The 19,504-nt window shown below is 39.5% G+C and overlaps 2 protein-coding genes across 2 annotated transcripts; one reads left to right on the top strand and one right to left on the bottom strand.

Annotated features, from left to right (window-relative positions):
* Positions 1–1,394: 1,394 nt before the first annotated feature.
* On the bottom strand, positions 1,395–11,668 carry LOC119738846 (cytochrome P450 3A24-like). The gene is made up of 13 exons (XM_038213815.1): positions 11,491–11,668; positions 10,968–11,061; positions 10,020–10,072; positions 9,486–9,582; positions 8,779–8,904; positions 8,190–8,278; positions 7,693–7,844; positions 6,809–6,948; positions 6,008–6,148; positions 5,409–5,629; positions 3,460–3,597; positions 2,434–2,596; positions 1,395–1,660 (listed from the first exon to the last, which is right to left on the bottom strand). Exons 1-13 carry the CDS (start codon positions 11,559–11,561, stop codon positions 1,586–1,588), a joined length of 1,560 nt encoding a protein of 519 aa, XP_038069743.1. The 5' UTR covers positions 11,562–11,668; the 3' UTR covers positions 1,395–1,585.
* A 2,017-nt stretch (positions 11,669–13,685) lies between these two features.
* On the top strand, positions 13,686–17,109 carry LOC119736542 (cytochrome P450 3A41-like). Its single transcript, XM_038210556.1, has 5 exons — positions 13,686–13,745; positions 14,425–14,565; positions 14,997–15,217; positions 16,615–16,777; positions 17,024–17,109. The coding sequence occupies exons 1-5, from the start codon at positions 13,686–13,688 to the stop codon at positions 17,096–17,098; spliced, it is 660 nt and encodes a 219-aa protein (XP_038066484.1). The 3' UTR covers positions 17,099–17,109.
* Positions 17,110–19,504: the final 2,395 nt, after the last annotated feature.

Raw genomic sequence — 19,504 nt, 5'->3', positions numbered from 1 at the left:
CTCGCGTTTTCTCGAGCCTGGCCCAAGTAACCGACTCGCCGAGCCGGTTACTTGGGTAAGTATCCCATAAGGCCATGCAATATTCATGGCTGCCAACGTGACGTCCGGCGGGCGCCTCATCAGTGTCATGTCAAAGTTCAACTTTCCAGCTCTTGCACGAACTTTACCCGAAACCATTCGTTTATTAAGCTCCACTGCGCATGTCTGTCATCACGGGAGGAGCCAGGCGCGAGTAAGCTGGGGGAAGTAATCGAACGCACTCCCTGTACAGTAAACATTACATCATGAAATCGAGGTCAATGTCTAATATAGCTAATCTTGATTAGATTATTATTAAAAGGCTAAATTTTGGGCAGGTTTACATAAAAAAAAAAACATTTTTAAAAATAGACAGAGGTAAAAACTGTATGCATTACAATATAAATAATTACATAACTACCGGTAAAACATCACAATGAGAGTTTAAAAATAATGCAAAGATGAATATCTTTGGAAGAAATCAAAGTTGAAATGTCTCAGAGTGCTTTCAATGAAAAATGTGTCCGATGGACTATGCTTCTTTTGGATGTTTTATAAAAGAGACTTTCCTTAGAATAAACTTTTGACGCAACTTTGACACTTGTGTTAGACAAATATCTTGACGTAATTTGACGAAATGTCAATTCAATTTATCAAAGGAATAATATCAAGCAATCTACAGCCTAATAAAATGCAAATTATCACGATAAATTGGATGTGAATTAGTATTATTATTAATAAGCAACATTCAAGTTTGATATGTAGAACAATTCAGGAAATGGATCAAATGGGATGCAAACGTTCACCCAAGGCAAAAACAACAATTCTATCTACCTGGTGAAAATGGTGTTAAACAATATTATACTACTATCAATTACTGGAATGTTGCTTGAGAGCATCGATCATTTAACGAGACTATACACACGACTACAAACGAAGTACAATAAAGCAAATTAATCTAAATAGTTAAGAAATAGTACAATACGGTATGTAATGAAATTGTAAAGAATTCAAATGTAATATGTGAAAAAAATTAAGCAAGATTACACCACACTGTCTAAATATGGTTTAACAAAATGATTACATCTTACTGAAATAACGTGTAATTCCTCAAAATTCCTCAAAACAGTTTTCACATGCTTAAAACTACAGGTCATATCAGTTTCCAAACCGATGATTCAGACGATTTGAGAATTCAGTTCTATCAAGGCATTTACAAGCGTTGGTACATAACTTTGACACAAATGATTATCTTAGACCCATGCAACATAACCTTCATTTTGATTTCAAACACCGACTATTACAGGAGATTTCGTGATATATTGACCTAATTAGACCCATTTAAAACCCTATATTTCAGATGACATTCGACAAAGGTTTAATTGTACTTAACTCTCTTTAAACATATTGTACGGGAAGGGGTGTACCCATGTTTGGCGATAAGGGGCATCGAGAAAAAGTCTACAAAAGGCTCAAAATAATTAAAAGAAATATCGTGAAAACTGCCCCTAGAGAACAAGTGATGCTTCGAAAATCAGAAAACAAAAACACACACGGTGAGGTGGTTTTAGTTCCTCGGCAGGATGTTCAACATCAGCTTCTTGGGAGCAATAAGTCCAGTCTTGCTGAGCGGAATCGGAATCTGAAGAAAACAAATTCACAGTGATAATCACATTAGACTTTATAAGACCTTGGCTCTATCGTCTGGTTGATAGTATTCTTCAATCTTATCATGCCTGCCAAAGCAAGGCAGACTTTTTGAGGGACATTCCGTGATTTAGTAACCGAAAGGTAACGAAACTACACTCAACGTCAAAAGAAAGTCCCCGCCTTCCAATACTTGTTTGATTAACTCAAAAACTACTGAGCACATCTCGCTCAAATAACGACTAATCAGTACAGAAATTCCTTAGCAATCCACCATACTCTTTATTTGGCCCAAAACAGTGATAATGTGTACAAATAAATTATGCAATTTATGACAAATGATACCGAAAACAGTTGCACTTTGGTTTTCGTGCAGGTTGTGGTTCACACTCACCTTGCACGTACACAAAAGTGCAACTTTTTTCGGTACCATTTCTCATAAATTGCATAATTTTTTACACATTATCACTGTTTTGGGCCAAACAACGACTTTGGCGGGATTGCTAAGGAATGTCTGTACTGATCAGTCGTAGTTTGAGGAAGATGTGCCCAGTAGTTTTTGAGTTAGACAAGCAAGTATTAAGGGGGGCTTCATTTTTTGGTTGAGTATTGTAATGAATCTCTGTTGTTTTCTCTCGCTTTCTGGGCCAGATTGGGCAAGACAACGTTTGTGTTGTTTTTTCTACATCCAAGTAAAGTCTCTGAGCTCAACGCGCATGCGTAAAGCATATCACTTGATTGAATTGTATTCATCTCATCTGGCATTACCTCAGTTTCAGAGCAGACATCGAAACGATACTGCTGCATCATACGGACCAGCGCCATCTTGCCTTCCAGCAAGGCAAAGCGCATGCCGAAGCAGATTCTTGGACCGAAGCCAAACGGCATGTAGGTGTACGGTTTGATGGAGGCCTTGTTCTCAGGGCTGAACCTGAAATGACAACCAAAAAAAAATTAAATCAAATTTGAAATAATCCCATCATTTATACTTTCAGGTATTACATGATTAAATATTGGGAAACCTTTTAAATGTAAAGGTATATCCAGTGTGCACTGCAATTAGCCAGCAAACAGAAACTAACATATCCGGTAAATGCTCCTTGACACATGTGAACTTTGCACCACTATTTCAATATTGTGACCAATCTTCTGACCGTTGAGTATATGCGAATATCCCTCTATCGCGAATCTGAAATTTGAACGCGTTCCTGAAATATTCATTCACTTCTGAAAATCAGTCCTTCGTTTTCGTCTGAATTTGTCTTGAATCCCATTTCAATTCAACGAAAGTTTAACCGTTTTCATTGTCTGTGCATTCGGTTTTGAAAAACAAACGGCCATTTAAGTTACCCGTGCATTATACGCAAGCATACCTTTTCTAAATTGATTTCAGGCACAGCTAATTTGATTGACGGTTAATGAAAAAGAAACCCGTCATTGTATCTGGTGCCAATGGCATTAAACTCAAATTGAAATAGAATGGTGAATGTTTGAAATAGCCCTCTAAAAAGCGAAAAAGAAGTCCTGTAAACGAATCTTAATGGACATAAACGAAAGGTGCTGCTCAATCACTTAATTGATTGAACTGAAATGGAATCGAATGTTTTGGTATAGCGAAAAAGAAACGTGCGTTCAAAACGATTCTCAAATTCAGTCGAAAATGAATGACCGATTTTCAGAAGTGAATGAACATTGTAGGAAATTGGCCGGGAAAACCTATACCACATCACAGGAACGCAATCCAAAACAGTCAACAGAGCTTAGAAGATTTGTATTTATATCATCTAATTGTACCTTTCAGGATCAAATTTGTACGGGTTGTTCCAGTATTCCTCGCTATGATGAAGGTTCCAGACGCAAATTAACACGTGGATGTCTTTTTCAATGACGAGGCCATCGCAACATACTGTCTCATTGCAGACCCGGTTAAGCCTGAGAAAAAAAACATTTCAGTAAATGTTATTATGGGCCTTCACAGATAAACTGTGGATATCATTATATCTTAATAATTTCCAGTCTAGTAAAATCGTTTTCAGAAGACAAAATATAGTATTTGAAAAGCCAAACGAAGAAGGTTGGGGCAATTATAGAAAAGGTAATACAAAAGTTGCTGCCCGCTATCGAGACTGCAATCAACTCGAAGAATGAATAAGCCAAATGCTAGTCAAAACAGCGGCGTGCTAGTTAAATTATTCCTTAGAGGGAAAATACAACATTTGCAAACATCAAAAAATAAAACTACCAAATCATTTTGAAATACCTTGCTGGACTGTTAGTGAATGACAGTGTAAAGCTTCCTGTAAAATCATGGCACCTGGTATACTGTCATTTTCAAGAAAAGTGGAATTTTTGTATCAATTTCAAACGCTGGTCGGCCGACCAGCGTTGGAAAAAAACTGGGCTTTTTTTCAAATACTGGCCCCAATTGACCATCGCACTTGTTTGCAATCGATTACACACCTATGAACGGGTACAAGCCAGCTAGACTGGTTCCCTGACCTTACAATTCCCCAATGTATGTAAACTGCTCTTTTTCTTCTTATATGGAGTCAGGGAACCAGACTACAGGAAAATGATTGTTTTTCTTGGTTTTTATAGCATTTTCGAACCCAAAACCTCAAAAAAGTCAGTGTAACTATATCTGGTATATATTTCCAACCCCCCCCCCCCAATTCCATCCATTTCTGATAATTACAGCAAAAGCAAATGATGTATATTCCCTTTAAAGGAAAATATAACATTTTCAAACATCAAAAATAAAACTACCAAATCATTTTGAAATACCTTGCTGGACTGTTAGTGAATGACAGTGTAAAGCATCCTGTAAAATCATGGCACCTGGTGTACTGTCATTTTCAAGAAAATTGGTATTTTTGTGTCAATTTCCAACGCTGGTCGGCCGACCAGCGTTTTTTTCTAATACTGGCCACAATTGACAATCGCACTTGTTTGCAATCGATTACACACCTATGAACGGGTATAAGCCAGCTAGACTGGTTCCCTGACCTTACAATTGCCCAATGTATGTAAATTGCTCTGTTTCTTTTTATATGGAGACAGGGAACCAGACTACAGGAAAATGATTGTTTTTCTTGGTTTTTATAGCATTTTCGAACCCAAAACCTCAAAAAAGTCAGTGTAACTATATTTGCTATTTATTTCCAACCCCCCAATTCCATCCATTTCTGAAAATTACAGCAAAAGCAAATGATGTATATTCCCTTTAAGTAGCCCGGCTGGTTAGTCAAACATTATTGGGCTACGGCAAAGATGAAAGGACAGGAAAAAAAATTATTATTTAATTCAGAAAGCAAACCTGCGTCAATTGGTGTCTCATTTTATTAATTGTTTAGCGTTAAATTATTAGATCTGTTAACACTGACAAGGTTGCCTCAGGATACACGTTTTACATGTATGCCCATTGTTGTATATGAGACACTCCCTAACAAAAACAAGCGGGCTATTTAGTGAAAATGCGCGCGGGCTAGTTAAGAGTCTGTTTCAGTAGCCCGGCTGGCTAGTGAACAAAAAAATTAAGGTCGAACCCATTGAAGTTAAACAAACAAATCAGCTGCAGGTCTGAGTGTTTCTGAGGTTCGCCTCGTAAAACTTTTCTTATATAGGCCTAGGCCTAATGTTATAAAAACAATAATTGAAAGATAAGAGGATAGAGAATCGATGTTATGTCACTTGACAAAAAAAAGATATTTTCGCAGGGAATAACTCAAAATTCGTATTCTTACAAGGCTAACGGGGGATACATGCGCAGTGTTTCACTGATCACCATGTCCAGGTACTCCATCTTGCCGATGACGTCATAGCCGAGGTTGCCTTTCGTGGGATCAAGGTTGTCAATCTCTGCGTGCAGTTTCTCTTGCACATCTTGGTTGGTAGCCAGCACGAAAGCAGTGAAGGTCAGAAGCGTGTTCGTGGTCTCGTACCCAGCCAGGAAGAACTGAACCGCCTGGTATAGTCATTAACAACATTTGCAAATTGTTACTTGCTGCATTGGTGTTGGGGTGTTACGAAAAATTGTACCCGTAGACGAATTCGGTGGTCACAGTTCAAAGCCATAACGTCCTTTGTTTTGAGAAGAGCTCCCCAATGGTCAAAAAACATTGAGCGCACGTACGACCTACGGTGCGTACCACTCGAAAATGGTTCCTAATTAGTCTCACCGCCTTTTTCAATAAACAAACAGGTTTGAAATTCCTAAGTGTCCATAATGCCATGATTTTAATCGGCACCATTGAAGTTTAAGCAAGTCGGTTGCTCTGTATACTAAATTCCTACACCTAGAGCCTAGAGCTTGCGGTGCCAAGTTGAATAAAACTTTAATCACCTGAGCCATAATATCTCTGGTTGACAGGGGCTTGCGTTGGATCACGCCCCTTTCTGGGCCGTCCCCTGGGACGGGCGTGTCTTCCTGATCGACATCAGTGTCATTGTGAGCATTCAGCATCAGTTGCAAGAGATCAATACGCTACGAAATGGGAACCAACGAACCAGTCAAATATTAGAACCATGTGTAGTCAACAAACAAAGGTTAATGGGTTTCATACACAAGTGGATCCCCATGTTCCACGTCGTTGAAGTTTTTCATTGTTGTACAGTTTTGAGAAGTAGGATTATTTGCCAATGTTGTGTCGTATATGTATTCTTACATTTTCCAAAGATATAATGAGACATTGCATTGTGTATGACTAATGATAGTATTTTACCTGAACAACAATATTATGAAATTTTAATTCCAATGAATTAATTTTTAATTAGCATGATGCCAGACAGAATAATTCCCCACCTTTTTGTGCGTGGTGTTTCTTTTCGCGCCTTCCATTAATATACTTATTGAATACATTTTTCTCCCGTTATTGCAAAACTGCTCTGTTGATATATCAGGAAAAGGATGCTCGATAATAAATTAACCACTTCCAAAACCATAAAGGACTTACGGAAGTGACTTACACAGAAAACACAAAGTGAGTAATTCGACTCATTATCGTAAAAAAATGAGTAATTTTGTCCGTATAGTGACACACTTTGGCTCAAAGTGTCTCACTACATGGACAAAATGACTCAATTGTTACGATATTGAGTCAAATTACTCACTTTGTGTTTTCTGCGTACTTTGGAAGTGACTTACTTTGGAGGATTTGCCACCCTCCTCATTGCGCATCTTGAGCGCAGACTCCGTCACTCCAAGGAAAAACTTCACAGCCGATGGGTCGAAAAATAAGCCAACTCTGAAGTAAGCAAACACGGGTGCCAGGAATGGAAAGGAAGCTGCGAAAAAAAGACAGTTGTCTATTGTCAGAATATAAAACAATCAACATCGAACATCCGCACATTCCAAATCATTGTTAAATAACCGTATTCAAGGGCGCTAGCGACCTTGGATTCTGTTGAACCGGACACTACCTCCGTCCGCGTATGACAAATGCTTACGCAATATAGTTACGTACATACGTAAGGAAATTGACCTACCAACAATGCTTTGCGGCATCCGCGTTTCCTTCACAAGCGTTTGAGAAGCGAATTTAAAGGGGCACATCGTACCGAAGCGCCGAAATTTCTAAGTGTAAGATTGTTTACTTATCCTATTTCAAAGGTCTGGTGGAAAAGCAACTAACTTAACGTCGCACTGTTCCTGAGAAAAGACAAATAACGGTTACTTACTTCTGACGCGGCGGACATTGTGTCATACGCATACGTATTTCCAGTCGGTAAATCTAAGTCTTTTAGGACGTTTTCCCCAGCCACGGTGTCCATGATTTCACACGATTCAATGTACAAGTACACGTCATGTGTAGTGCTTGAACACAGCACCAATACACACATGTTGTTTCCAGCATGCGATGCACTCACGGAACATGTGCGACTGGAATCACGACTAGCACCCAAACAGCCCGGTGAAGTTTAGCGCACGTGTCAGAAAAGAACCGCATACATTTCTTGGTTAACAGCAAAAATGTCACACTGTGACAAAACACAGCATCGATAATCAGGTCTGGTGACCAGACTACTTACACAGAATAAAGGCCGAAATACTTCTGAAGCCCCTGCCGTCTAAGAGAAGCTTAGCATTCTGGACAAACGGATCATCCTTGTCCTGTTGGGAGTTCACACTCAGACCGAAGGCACAGCACGCAATCACGTCCATGGTGAAGCCACCAAACAACCTGAATTGATGCAGTATATAATAAGCAGTTCTGAGCGGATGAGCACTTAGTAGTGTCCCTAGTACGATATTTTGTATTTTCTAAGTCCATTCTTAAAGGGATGGCCGAGGGTAAGGGGCGGGAGAAACAGTTTAGATATATTTTTTTTTTTCATGAGGGGGACTTCCATTTTTAAAAACCTTCTAAGAGAAAAAGACTCTTTCTGAAGGGGCGGAGATTCTGCGCTATGCCCTCTCTATACAATTTACCGTAATATGATGCAAAGAGGACGCTATCGCCAAAAGGCTTGCGCTAAATCACAGACCCTATCCGACCATAGGGTCCTTGCTCAATGATCCAACTTACGTTCTGCAGTCTATGGCCTTGCCTTCACTTCGTGCATTGCTGATACTTGTAAGTAGAGTATCACAACACTCGTTGATCAGTGGAGACATCTGTGATGACAAGACATAAATGAAAATATCAAGTTCAGGGGAACGACGTACTACGGAGTACTATTTTTCTCTCTCCCAATCAAAAAGATTGAGGAAAAAATGGTAGGCCTATAATTTCGGAGGTATATCAACGGGTAAACTGACGTCAATTACCTATGAAGTTCCGTCTGTATTATGTTTGAACCGCCAAAATGGCGTCGTGACAGGTAATACTCATTCGCTCCACAAATGGTTTGTCACGGCTGAGCATTGTGCTCCGTAAACAAAGCTCATTCAATTCAATTCAGTTCAATATCATCGTCTAGAATATTTCACTCCTACAATAAAACTCAACCGCTGTTCGTCGTTTTCTATCTGCACATTTTTTTAGGGATTGAGAGCGAACTACCCCTTCGAGGAGTTAATAGTTTTAATTTAAGAAGCAAAAAAAAGAAATCTGTTTAATTTTGTCATGATTTGAAATATTGTTGAGTGCTGGAGGGAATATAATAATACTTTACATATTTCATTTTAGCTGCGGTGAATGACGGTGTCAGCGTGTTGCGGATGTTTCTCCAGTCGTTATCAACCAAGAAGAACATGCCTCTGCCGACTGGGGACGGGTCCAAGATAACCATAGGCGGATTCTGTATTGGAAAGAAAGATGATAGACTGATTGCAATCACCGCCGATCCGTTATCGTACTCTTCACACTTCCTCTCAAAGAGACTGCGTGAACCTCTACATGTGGGGTGAGCACCGGTCTCGTATTGTAAAGGCTTTTTGTCAAGTGGAAGAGAAAATTGGAGAATGTTTTGGATCAAACTTCATCAAATTTCGAACCCCAGCCTTCGCATCCTTATATTTATAGGCTTACGGAGTGTACCAAGTGGAAATTTATTTGCAAATTTTCCGAGGAAATTCTCAGGGACAAATAAAACGATTAACAAATGCTGTTACTCTGTAACGGTCTTATCAGAATATTCCTTAACTATCGGGAAATGTACTGATGTTTTGTTGGGTTTTTTTTAGTGTTCCCTATAAATTTACAGTGAATTTGGTTTCCTGTCCAAATTGCGAGGTCCTTGTTGTTTTTTATCAGTCCTAATATCATTCTGATTTCTAAAGTGATATTCTTCGCTTTCTATATATATTCATGACAGGTTTCCTCTGCAGGTTTACGAGAAAACAGTACTAATAGGTATCTTATAAATATGATAAACATTACCCGATGGTTGGGAAAATTGGAGAAATTCTTGACCAGGATACTCTTCAGGAATTCGGGTTCACTGACAATCAGAATTGGGCGTTGAAAATCGTACATCCTGAACGAAAATTAAAACAATTTTGAAACATCAACAATGTCAGCGATGACATGAGAAACAAAAATTGCGCAGTATTCGTCGTCGTAATTAAATGTCACAATAGAAGACAACATTTACTGATGTTGTCTGTAAGTAACTGGAAGGGTTTGCCCTTTGCCGACTTCCTTATGCCGACTAGTGCGTGTTTCCTATTGATTTCTTTCACTTGCCCAAAATTAAACTGATCTTGTGTTCTTATATGCAATCATTTCATTGCTTTTAGGGCTTTATACATCTACCCTGCATGGTAACTTTTGCAAGCTCAGATGTTCAGTCAGACATCCGTAACTTTTGCAAGCTCAGATGTTCAGTCAGACATCTGTCTGGATTACTTGTTGTCTCTGCTATGTTCTATGAAATGTGTTCGGTCTTCTCTGTATTTCATCTTAATTTCTCACCCGACCACCTTTCCATGCTTCTTGTGATAGTCGTCCATAGCCTGCCGAATTCCCTGCATCCGACAAAATCAGAAATAAGCAGGAAAATGTCAAATCATTATAACGGTCAATGGAAGAGGCTCTGCGGGTGGAGTTTGCCGTTGCTTTAGAAAAAAATATATAATGGTTATGCGCCTATCAAATTTACCACCCCCCCCCCTTCCCCCTACCCCCCCCCCCCTCACTACCCCAGGCCCGAGGTCGGGATTTGGTCACGTTTTTCATGCCCCAGGGTCGGGATTTTGGTCACTCAAATTACCTTGTTAACATTGGCGTACTACATGGAAAGGCAATCACTAGTGCGCCCCACATAATTATGTATGTCGGGGATTGTCACTTAAATTTTACCCGAGGAGTGGGGATTTTGTCACTATAAAAAGTGACAATCCCCACGCCTTGGGCGGGGCAGCCCGGGGGAGGGGTGGGGAAACAATTGATAGGCGCATTACCTTGACCAGAATATGGACTCTACAAGCTGTTATGTAATTGGATTTGTATCAGGGCAGGCGATCACAAACGAGAATGTGCTTTTGATTAAAGACATGCGCCATAATTTTGCAGCGGTATTGAGGTGTCCCGAGCTTCTGTACTCCCAGATTATCACAAATGAACTCGGCCGATCCTCCAACTGCGCGTGCACATCATTATCAAGATCGGACGGTTTGTCAGAGTAGAATAGATGTACAAGAAACAAACATATATCATGGTGCAAAACCAACTTTAGTAAAACAAAAACATAAAACCAAAATCAAATTTTGTTTACATCTTTCAATTTCGTTGGTACCTCCGCTTTACGATTATGTCAGCACAACAACCTTTATTTCATGCCAAAACAGGTTTTGTGAGTGTTGCATGGATCTTCTGAGTGCAATATTTGCCAATTGAAAAACCGAAAGACTGTCATTTCACCTCACGCCATTGCAGCCTGTTCCCAAAGATAGGAATATAGTCAGCTACAGGGATGCCTCGTCTCTGGAAATAATGATGACACCACCAATCATACCTGCAATAGAAGAAAGAGATCAGTAAAATACAAATACAAAAATGAAGTTAAAAAGCTACGGAGGGCGCTTGCAGCATAGCAATGAAAAAAGAAATGTTATAGTGCTGGCTTCCTGCATAGCAGCTTCTTAAGGAAATAATGAGTTTGCAAGTTTTTGCTAGCAAATAACAATGGAATAACCTGGTATTAGCATAGCAAAGTTTGTAAAGCTAAGCGAATTAAAAAAAACAAATTAAAATGGCCTTATATTATAGCCTCAGCAAGACCTTTTTTTAGAGGCAAATTACAAAATGAAACAATAAAAGATAAGATGTGTTATGAATATCTACCCATAAGTATTGATGAGTTGATTCATTTAGACCTCAAAGAAAAAGCCATTCCTATCTTGTATTGTATTCACCAGTGGAAAAATAACAGTTCCATACCCACCATAGATACACAAACACAGCACCAATCGCCAGAATCCAAGTCATGGACAAATCATACCCCAACAGCTCCATGATGTTCAGTTCAAGACAGGCGTGCCATCAGGTCGGCAACTGGTCATCGAAAATAAACTCGCAGTCGTTTATATGCAGATCCCTCAAAAAGGAATGCTTACGCAGCGGTTTTTAGCTGATAATGTCATATTCTGTTTTTTAAATACACATTGGTAAAAGTCAAGTGCTTGGACAAATGTATGTGCCAGACGGATTCAACACTGTCAATTATATACTTTTGTCAATGTTATCTCGGAAAAAGAACTATGACCGAGTTACCTTTAGACTGAAATACACTTGAAAGGGGTGAGTTATTGAAAAACAAACACACACACACCCATGCATACTATACTGCAGTGCGCAAATAATGCACTGTGGGGCAAACAACCTTTTACATTCGACTCGAACTTCAAAACTTAAGAAAGGGGTGAGTTATTGAAAAACAAAAACCACACACACACACACCCACTCCAAAATGTGTATCCTTGTGGAGACATTTCTTTGTTCCCGTGTAGTAAAGTGTTCAATTTTGAAAGTGAATTTTCAAAATGCTCTTATTTTAACCAGAATGAGTTTCCTTGGCTGAAATTTGGAATTAATATCCCTTTTCTAAAACTCTTCCATTTGCGACGGATCAACCCACCTTGGAAATTCCTAGTTTTTTTAGTAAAACCCATATATCTATTTCGTGAAAACCTTGTGGAGACCTATTCATCTATAGAAATTGCGCTGTGGAGACCTTCACAATGTTTTGTTCACTATTGTGTGTGAGTCTCCACAAGGCTACGAATTTGTGGTCACCCCCATGCATACTATACTGCAGTGCGCAAATAATGCACTGTGGTGCAAACAACCTTTTACATTCGACTCGAACTTCAAAACTTAAGAGATTTGACAGTTCAAGCTCATATTAACCGGCAGCTCTAATAAAAACAATTGTTCCTCTATCTACCATCCAAGCCAATCTCTTTGGGTTTTTCCGTAAGCACGGAATAGCACATGGCCCCAAATTATTTGGACATGATTACATTTTGGATATCTTCTGATACTCACTTAGCCATTTGTAAAGTTCGCTCATTGAACTTTTACTCATTCGTGAGATGCGACAATCAAGGTCATATGTGCAAAAATACGAAAGTTATGCCTGTTTTTGATATGGTCCTATTTATCAAACTGCAGGCCATTTCACCACATGACCAAATGGCACTCCATAATTGTGCATGGATGGTTTGAAGAAGTTTTCTCAAATGTTGGGTAATGGTACCACTAAACATTTACTACGTCAGTATGGACGGTGCAGATCATAAAATACTAGCTTGTTGAAAAGCACTGAATGAATCTGTTGTGCGGGTGCTCTGCAGGGATGTTTCCTTGTCGACTGAAGTCGGCTATATGGTAAACTGAGATGGGGTTGGGGTGTTGTCGACTAAATTCGTCAACGCAAATTAGCTAAGTGAATACCTTTTCAATGCCATTAAGTCTTGCAAGCCTGCAATGTTTCCTCAATTTTTTTTCCTGTATATTTCGTTTACCCAAAAGACCACAGGCTCAGAAGAACACGACAATTGGCATGAAAACCACCTTTCTAGGACCCCAAATCCTGCCAATTAGCGTGGTTGTTTGTATCACAGTTCGCACTATCTAAGCAAATGTTCAGGGTGGACAATCTTTGGTGACTACTTTTATTGAAATCTCTTTGGCAAAGTACATGAACTTAAACCCATACTTCAAAATCCTTTTAAAAATACTCAGAACCCACAGGTGTTCAGGCTGCACAGAAAAATGATAATAAAACATACCACCCCATAAAACGATTATTTCCCAAACTGGAAAAGTAGCCAATTTTGAAAAAGGATTCCTCCAGCACATGGCTAAATAGCGCCACTTTCGGACCCAATTGCATCCAATATGCTCAGAGTTGGAAGCCCCAAGTCCATGCTAGAGGTGCTCTGCCCTTCAATGCCTTTCAGAACGCTCTAATATATATCAATTCATGAGCTCGGCAGATAGATTTTTGGCCTGTTTATTTATTTACGCCCTCAGAGATCAGTCATCCAATAGACCCTTGCACATAGCGCCCTCATCGAGGATAGGTTTTGTTGTTTAAAACTATGTAACAACAAATGTATAAAAGTGTCTATACTCATGTATATCACAGAGGAACAAAGAGCTGCCCACAAAGAGGGCGTTGTTTTCAAGAAGACAGTGATTTTGTCCATGGGCGTCGCCAGGATTTTTTCTAGAGGGGGGCAAAAAAAAAAAAAAAAATGCTTGTATTTCTCAACACATTCTCGATTTATCAGTTTTAGAGGGGGACAGGGACATTTTGCCCCCCCCCCCCGAACTCATTAAATTTACACCACTTTGTCTTCGCGCCTCTTTTTCTTTTCTTTTTTTCTTTTCTTTTTCTTCCTTTTTTTTTGCTTTTCTAGGGGGGGGGCAAGTGCCCCCCAGTGCCCCCCTTGCCCCCCCCCCCCCTCGCGACACCCATGATTTTGTCCTCGTAAGATGTATTAATTTTACAAAAATGACTAATAAGAGGTCCCTTGCATGCACTTTAACCAATAGTCTTTAGTTTTTTAATGTGTTGGTGTTAATTGTATCTTTGGGAAAAAAACACTCACTCCTTTTTCAGCTCGTTTTCCTTTTGCAAAATGACTCCTGCATTGCGATGCGTGTTGTGGACTTGAGTGCATGACGTCAACCAACATAGAGAGCTTTAAAAGAGAGGGGTATATCAAACTAAGCAAGGCTTGACAAAAGCAGATTGTAATTTTTGTTTATCAGGAACGTGTCCTTGCAATCTTATAATTCTTCGTATAGAAATGTAAGATTGTAATGAGCACGAACCTAAGATGTTATCGCTGCTGCTTCCATTTGACAGCGCGTTGATCTTCTTCAGTTGATGCTGAATGCTCACAATGACCCCGAGGTTGATCAGGAAGACACGCCCTCTTCAGACAAAGCCAAGGGAAAGGGCGTGGTCCAACGCAAGCTCCTGTCGACAGAGGATGTCATGGCGCAGGTGAATTTGTAGTAGGGTTTTAATTGCGCATCGGAAACTTTGAGAAGCGAGATAGCCTATATGCCTATCGGTCATCGAAGGAGAATGCTGTCTGTATTTATCGAGGGGTTTGGGGTTTGCCTACAATTAGTTAATGGAGATTTTATAGAACTTTTAACGAAACTAAATGGGTTTTTTTCACTGCCCGCAAACGATTTCTTTGAGCTATTCCATGCACACTACCAACGTTACTGAGGAAAGCTTTGCTAAACCATCACAGTTTACCAGACATAGTCTAGTGTGACACAGTTTCCCCATCACTGGTTCCCGGCCGAGTTTGCTTGGCACGTAAATACGATGGCTCCCTCAATGGCATTCGGGCACAGAACACGTTGCAACGCTTTAATTGTCAAAGAATGCATTGCACTATTTTTGTTTCTTGTCCTCATCAGTCGCTCACGTTTTTCCTGGCTGGTTACGAGACCACCAACACGCTGCTGGGCTTCACCGCCTACCTGCTGGCTACCAACCAAGACACGCAAGAGAAACTGCACGCTGAGATTGACAACCTCGCTCCCACACGTGACAACCTCGGTTATGACGTCATCAGCAAGATGGAGTACCTGGACATGGTGATCAATGAATCACTGCGCATGTATCCCCCAGCAGTCATGTAAGAAACACTTTACACTCCACTTGGATTGAAGGACTACTTTTCTAATGGGAATCTTAACTTTCTAGGTATACATCCGCAGTTAAGAGATAAACACCATAGGCGTAACCAGCGGGGGGGGGGGGGGGGGGGGGGGGGGGGTAAGTGTGGTATTTACCCCCCCCCCCCCCCAATATTTTGTAAAGACTGCCTTGTTCCATTCATATGCCTTTTTTGAACGGGCTAACCCCCCAATAATTTGTACATCTGTCTACATTTCACAACGGATGTACAAGTGCCCTTTTTAAAAAAAATTCCTCCCCCCCCAATAAAAATGACTGTGATACGCCCCTGAACACGAAATGATTGTCCTGGTCTTTTGTCTAGACCAGGACAATTTCACTTTTTCTTTTAAATAGATTTTTAATTTTTGTCCGAAGATATAAAATAAAATAAATAAAAATTAATATGAAACAGGCGGTAACTCCGGGTTGAACAATGCATTTAATATTTTCCGACGTTCAATATAATCATTTACAGATTTGAAACATACTTATATGAGAATTCGGCTGCCCGCCTATTTGTTTATATTTGTCTATGAAGTGCTTCCCTTTGTGTAGGTTTGATCGTGCGTGCAATGATACCATCACCTACGAGGGCCTCACCATTGAAAAGGGTGTGGGAGTGATTGCCAGTGTCTGGACTATTCATCATGACGAGGAATACTGGAACAATCCCGAGAAGTTTGATCCCGAGAGGTAATGCCTCCTCAATTTGTGTCACTAATAGTCACACAACTGTTACAAACTATCCAACTATGTTACAACCTGTCACCCACCTGTCGTATTCATCTGTCAATAGGCAACCACAACTTGTCACAAGTTATCACGACGTGTCACAACCTGTCCGAACCTATCTTTACAATCCGTGAAAGGCAGACACAATTTGTCCGAAGCATCTATAACAAGTCTGAGCGTGTTACAATCACAACTTGTCACAACTAACCATATCGCTGTGCGGGATATCCTGTCAAGGATTGTTCACGGTATTCTACAGATACATCCTGTCACATCCTGTCACAGCCTGTCACAGAATGAGACAGCCAGTCATAACCCTTGTCATTCCAACCTGCCAACACTTATTACAGACTGTGACAACTTGTAACTGATGAACAACGTCAAGTTGTTTTTACTTTTCATCTCTAGTGTTATAATTTGTACTACATTCATTAATTTTAACATATAAGATTGCAATCTTGATGATTTTTATTACTTCTACCTAGGTTTTTCTTCGGCCAAAAGATACTCTAATCCCACGTACTTTATTTCCTTTGCCCGTTGGCTGATAATATAACATTCAAATTTAAAGGTCAAACAGATGTCACTTCTTTTCCACAATTTTACATCTCATTGTTTCAGGTTCAGCCCTGAGAACAAGGCCTCCATCAAACCGTGCACCTTCATGCCGTTCGGCCTCGGTCCTCGTAACTGCATCGGTATGCGCTTTGCCTTGCTGGAAGCCAAGATGGCGCTGGTCCGTGTGATGCAGCAGTATCGCTTCGATGTGTGCTCAGAAACCGAGGTAGTTCGGTTACCAAACCACAATACGACATGTTATACCATGAAAAAAGTCAGATACCTGGAGAAATATTCTTTTTACCCGGTGGGTTTTTTTTCAGAAGGGGGATGTTCTTGTAGACTAAGCGAACCCTAACTGAGAAGGGTAATCTGTTCAGAGGGGAAATATTAAATTAGGCTGTCTGCGTCGGCATTCTAGTATACCTTTAACTAAATACCTTTATTATGATATCTTTTCATTTTTCTTCAGATCCCACCAACTGTTGGCAAGGCAGGTCTCATGTCACCCAAGAATATAAATCTGAAGGCCATTCCAAGGAACTAACCATCCAACTCATAATTGTTTGCAACCACACCTAGACTCCTGTGCCTACTTCATCTGAGTCTGAGACGTAGCCGGGTTTTTTTTTTACGATTATTAGTATTATTTTAATCTTAGACTAGTTTTGACCAATTAAGGAAATTGTTTACCCATGTCCGTTGCATTTAACGTGTACCCTTATTGTTTGATGATATATCTTTCCGAGTATTCTTATTTTTTTTTGCTGAAAAAAAATAAGTATCCTTGACATTGACAATATGAGACATTACTATCGTTGTGTGGTGCTTTTCCACATCACGATTACTAATTAAGTAAAGGATGAATAAGCTTGGTGTTGCTATCACTTCCTGACTGGTCGCCATTCCTCTTTTCGATGTTGGCTTGTACAGAGTAGAGCGATCGGGAACCAGTTTTTATTCGTTCTTGTTGTTAGGCTGCGCAGTCCTTTTAATTCACATTATGCGAAGCCTATACCAGATATCTCGCACTTCTAGTTTGGTACGTAATTCACTCTTCATCAAGACTGCTTTGAACAAGCCGCTTGTTTAATTTTTACCGTTTTGTACCGTATACAATAGCTGATGTTTAGTTTATGTCAAAGGAATTTTAATTCCAAAATGTGAAATTTAATTACAAGTAAATCTAATGTCAATCTAATAAATTCATAGATCATTAGCTTTGCAGCCATTCTTGGGGTGTGCATGGGTAGACCTTTATGCATTCATTAAAAACTACACAAAATGCCTCAAACATGGCTACTTGATGCTAAGGGTCTATAGTGCGTTTTGTGTCCAAATACAAATAATACACGTACTAATCTCGGTGTCACACAAAGAGTGCGTTCGATTACTTCCCCGCGCTTACTCGTGCAAGCGCGACAGCGTTCGATTTACCTCTCACGTGACTTCTCGCGTTTTCTCGAGCCTGGCCCAAGTAACCGACTCGCCGAGCCGGTTACTTGGGTAAGTATCCCATAAGGCCATGCAATAATCATGGCTGCCAACGTGACGTCCGGCGGGCGCCTCATCAGTGTCATGTCAAAGTTCAACTTTCCAGCTCTTGCACGAACTTTACCCGAAACCATTCGTTTATTTAGCTCCACTGCGCATGTCTGTCATCACGAGAGGAGCCAGGCGCGATTAAGCTGGGGGAAGTAATCGAACGCACTCCCTGTACAGTAAACATTACATCATGAAATCGAGGTCAATGTCTAATATAGCTAATCTTGATTAGATTATTATTAAAAGGCTAAATTTTGGGCAGGTTTACATAAAAAAAAAAAACATTTTTAAAAATAGACAGAGGTAAAAACTGTATGCATTACAATATAAATAATTACATAACTACCGGTAAAACATCACAATGAGAGTTTAAAAATAATGCAAAGATGAACATCTTTGGAAGAAATCAAAGTTGAAATGTCTCAGAGTGCTTTCAATGAAAAATGTGTCCGATGGACTATGCTTCTTTTGGATGTTTTATAAAAGAGACTTTCCTTAGAATAAACTTTTGACGCAACTTTGACACTTGTGTTAGACAAATATCTTGACGTAATTTGACGAAATGTCAATTCAATTTATCAAAGGAATAATATCAAGCAATCTACAGCCTAATAAAATGCAAATTATCACGATAAATTGGATGTGAATTAGTGTTATTATTAATAAGCAACATTCAAGTTTGATATGTAGAACAATTCAGGAAATGGAACAAATGGGATGCAAACGTTCACCCAAGGCAAAAACAACAATTCTATCTACCTGGTGAAAATGGTGTTAAACAATATTATACTACTATCAATTACTGGAATGTTACTTGAGAGCATCGATCATTTAACGAGACTATACACACGACTACAAACGAAGTACAATAAAGCAAATTAATCTAAATAGTTAAGAAATAGTATGTAATGAAATTGTAAAGAATTCAAATTTAATATGTGAAAAAAATTAAGCAAGATTACACCACACTGTCTAAATATGGTTTAACAAAATGATTACATCTTACTGAAATAACATGTAATTCCTCAAAATTTGCCTACTATCATTTCATACAGTTTTCATATTCACATTAAAACTACAGGTCATATCAGTTTCCAAACCGATGATTCAGACGATTTGAGAATTCAGTTCTATCAAGGCATTTACAAGCGTTGGTACATAACTTTGACACAAATGATTATCTTAGACCCATGCAACATAACCTTCATTTTGATTTCAAACACCGACTATTAAAGGAGATTTCGTGATATATTGACCTAATTAGACCCATTTAAAACCCTATATTTCAGATGACATTCGACAAAGGTTTAATTGTACTTAATCACAAAAGTTAATTGTATAGGTTTTCCCGGCCAAGTTAGCAGATTTGGCGGCCAAATTGGCAACCAATCACCCATTTTCGCACAAT

This window comes from Patiria miniata, unplaced genomic scaffold, assembly GCF_015706575.1.
Source record: "Patiria miniata isolate m_02_andy unplaced genomic scaffold, ASM1570657v1 HiC_scaffold_3, whole genome shotgun sequence".
Lineage (NCBI taxonomy): Eukaryota > Metazoa > Echinodermata > Asteroidea > Valvatida > Asterinidae > Patiria > Patiria miniata.
This window is presented reverse-complemented; position numbering and strand designations above follow the sequence as displayed.

Bases quoted from the DNA above. Each gene is read 5' to 3' on its own strand.
- LOC119738846 (XM_038213815.1), bottom strand. From the start codon at position 11,561: ATGGAGCTGTTGGGGTATGATTTGTCCATGACTTGGATTCTGGCGATT. The intron at 10,073-10,967 runs GTGAAATGACAG...TGTCGGATGCAG, and splicing joins ACAGGCTGCAATGGCGTGAG to GGAATTCGGCAGGCTATGGA. The intron at 6,949-7,692 runs GTAAGTAGTCTG...TTTTTTTCGCAG, and splicing joins TATTTCGGCCTTTATTCTGT to CTTCCTTTCCATTCCTGGCA.
- LOC119736542 (XM_038210556.1), top strand. From the start codon at position 13,686: ATGTATATCACAGAGGAACAAAGAGCTGCCCACAAAGAGGGCGTTGTT. The intron at 15,218-16,614 runs GTAAGAAACACT...TCATTGTTTCAG, and splicing joins ATGTATCCCCCAGCAGTCAT to GTTCAGCCCTGAGAACAAGG. The intron at 16,778-17,023 runs GTAGTTCGGTTA...ATTTTTCTTCAG, and splicing joins ATGTGTGCTCAGAAACCGAG to ATCCCACCAACTGTTGGCAA.